General features: G+C 38.9%; 1 protein-coding gene across 1 annotated transcript; it reads left to right on the top strand.

Annotated features, from left to right (window-relative positions):
- Window positions 1-850: 850 nt before the first annotated feature.
- LOC129724773 (probable chitinase 10) lies at window positions 851-1,884 on the top strand. Its single transcript, XM_055679924.1, has 2 exons — window positions 851-1,522; window positions 1,589-1,884. The coding sequence occupies exons 1-2, from the start codon at window positions 875-877 to the stop codon at window positions 1,823-1,825; spliced, it is 885 nt and encodes a 294-aa protein (XP_055535899.1). The 5' UTR covers window positions 851-874; the 3' UTR covers window positions 1,826-1,884.
- The last annotated feature ends 1,278 nt before the right edge of the window (window positions 1,885-3,162 follow it).

Below are 3,162 nucleotides of genomic sequence, written 5' to 3'. Positions count from 1 at the left end.
GAATATCTGTAACGTGTGTCCCTAATATATAAGGTGTGTGGCTTGCTATATAGCGTGTGTGTATGTTTATGGCGTGTATGCATGTCCGTAGCTCGTGCGTGCATGTTTATAGCGCGTGTGGCACCGCCAGGTTTGAGAAGCCACCATCATCCAGCGTATGTCTTTGGGCTATATAAGAGACTGTTTCTCCTCAAGCAAAGCAGAGGGACGAATGACCGTTTGGGGTTAAAGTCCCTTCGAAAGAAATCAATCAATCAAACCCCATCAGTTTCATTACTAAACCGTATCGGTTACATACGGACGCTAGGTGTTAGCAGCTGGAAGGAGGAAAGATAAAATAGTACCGGTCATCTCGTGCCGGTTTCACCCGTAATGCTGGTGGCTGTTAGTAGTACATGGCTACTGCAAAATACTAAAATGTCTAGAAATCTGGACGGACTAACCAGTAAACAAGAATAATCGGCAACTGGTACCTTTTGTTGCTCGAAGTTTTGAAATAGAAGCGTTGCAATTCCCTCTACTATTTGTTTTAACGGAATATAAGAATACGGTAGTCAACGTCATGCGGTCGTGTCTTGAATACCACCCTCCTACTATTTTTCATTTTCCTAGCCACCAGGTTTCTTTTCAAGAGGTCAAAAAGTAGTATATTGATTACAGCTACCGCTAGAAAACCTTTATCACCCTTGTTTCTTGCTAATCGCATATTTTTAATTGGTGAATTGGCTTCGCAATTGCTTATCGTAAACCATTATGTTATCTTTAATGATTTGATTTATAGCATCCATCTAGGTAGATGTATATATAAGCTAAATTACTTTCTACTCCACCGATATTTTTTCTACAGTTCCAATTCAAGGGTGTAACTAACAAAATGTCGAATGTATCCATTTTACAAATATTGCTACTTATCGCTGTGCTCTTCGTAACATGTTCAAACCAACAGCGCAACCGTTGTCTGGGAGTTCCCGATGGAACATTTATTAACGATTTCAGCGATTGCGATGCCTATTTTGTTTGCGCCCGGAATAGTATGGTACGAGGACGTTGTGCAGCAGGATTTTATTTCAACGAGAAGGATCAGAAGTGTGATCATGTTTGGAATGTAACTTGTCTACTGTGCCGAATGCCTGACGATGACGGTGATGATGAAGGAAGTGGCGAAGTGGAGGATGAAAGCGGTATACCGATGAATTTTCCAATTGAGCGTGAGTGTCGGAAGTATACGGCATGTGCGGATGATGAAGGGTTCCTGATGGAGTGCTCCGAAGATCTAATGTTTAATTCAGATCCAGCGGTTAGAGCATGTGATTTACCGGAAAATGTCGATTGCACAGAAAGATTTTGTCCGAATAACATCAATCCATCAGTACCAACATTTGTACCAGATTTAACGGACTGTTCCAGATTCCACATTTGCTTCAACTGGACTGACGTTGCCGTAGGTGAAAGCTGTGCAGGTGATCTGCTGTTCAACCCAATTATTGGTGGTTGTGATTTTCCGGAAAACGTGGACTGTGATGTACGCATATTTATTTATCGAAGTTAAACCACCTTATAATTACGATTTTTCTTTTTACTTTTCCAGCATATTTCACCGGTCCCTCCAACGTCATGCAGACCAACTGGAATTCACTACATACCTGCAGATGAGTGCGATCAATATTATATTTGTGTTAACGGCGAACAGCGTGAACCGGCCCAAACGTGCCTGGGAGGAACAATATTTGATGTTATCACAATGACTTGCCGAGAAGAATCAGATGACACCGAATGTTTTACTAATACCAGAGACTTGTTTGAAGCACTCGTTTTTGACCCATAATGTTTGTTTGAATGTATTAAAGATTTCATTTGTAATCAAATATACATAACCTTGCATTAGCTACTTCGTTATGTAGATACCTAGCGATTCATTGCCTTCCTGGATGTGGTTTTGTGGTTGTTAATATTTGAGGTTTGACCGCTTGACATGCATTTTTGTTTCATCATATCCAGTGTGATTTGAGGAATTTTGAACAGAAATAGAAAGGTCTTAATATTAACAATGTAAAACTATATAGTGAGTCGAGAGAAAATGTTAATAACACAAATGCTCCGAAACAGCACATGAAAAAATGTGTTTCGGAATATTTTTTTATTCTCAATGACTTTCTTGTTACTTTTGAAGCTCATACTAGATGTCATTGTAGTCGGTAATCTCCAAGCTGAAGAATTTTTATAGCATTCGCTACCAATCGTCAGTTTACATAAGGGTGCCAATATAAATCGAATCTTCGAATTTCGGTCATAGGTTGAGTTAAAAAGTTTCATTTTCTCGAAAAAATTCCCATGCAAAATTTTTGCTTAATAGGACTCCGGGAACAATGACGTTTACAACGGTGAGGAAGAAGAAACATTTGTCTGTATTAGTAACAAAAAAGAGGTAAACAGAAGCACGTGTTGGGGTTGTGACGTAGATTTCCAAAAACAAGATAATGCCATTAGGAATTGTGTTCCGCATTGTTTAGCGACGAGGGTAGGCATTTTCAGCCGTGAACTGTCAGAACTGTAAAATAATAAAATTTGCACAACTTTGTAATGAAATTCTGCACAACTTTGCAGAAGGAACTATTCGTCTATCAAGTCACTTTCAAATATTAGGTGTGGCGCCCTCTGTATGGTAAAAATTGTAGCTGGTTGCATTGAAGCACCTAAAGGACAACAGTGAACGAAACAACTTTTTAGAAGTTACTGATAACATTGGACTTCAAAATCTCCTATCTCCGTACGTTTCTAGATTTAGCCCCATTGTGGTGTCTGTTTGTTGGGCATAGAAACGGAAACGTAGTGTACGCGCCGGCCTTTGTGCTATAAAGAGCACACAAATGCATGTAAAAATCGGTAACTTCAATGGGCCATATATTCGAAACTACAGATAACCCAGTGTAGTTTTGTGTTTTTCTGTTAGTTAGAAAGGTACTCTATCCGATGGCTTCATAGAAGATTGGATTCGTTTGCGCCTTTTCGAGTTTCAATTCATATAAAAAAGCCTTCAAAAACACTTTTTTCCAGTTTTTATACATGAATACTGTATATAATAATATATCACTAGAAATTGTTCATCTTGATTTACCGCGTCACTCTCAATTTTATACAGTCATGTTTTAGGCGTAAGAGTTG

This window comes from Wyeomyia smithii, chromosome 2, assembly GCF_029784165.1.
Source record: "Wyeomyia smithii strain HCP4-BCI-WySm-NY-G18 chromosome 2, ASM2978416v1, whole genome shotgun sequence".
NCBI classification, from domain to species: domain Eukaryota; kingdom Metazoa; phylum Arthropoda; class Insecta; order Diptera; family Culicidae; genus Wyeomyia; species Wyeomyia smithii.
This window is presented reverse-complemented; position numbering and strand designations above follow the sequence as displayed.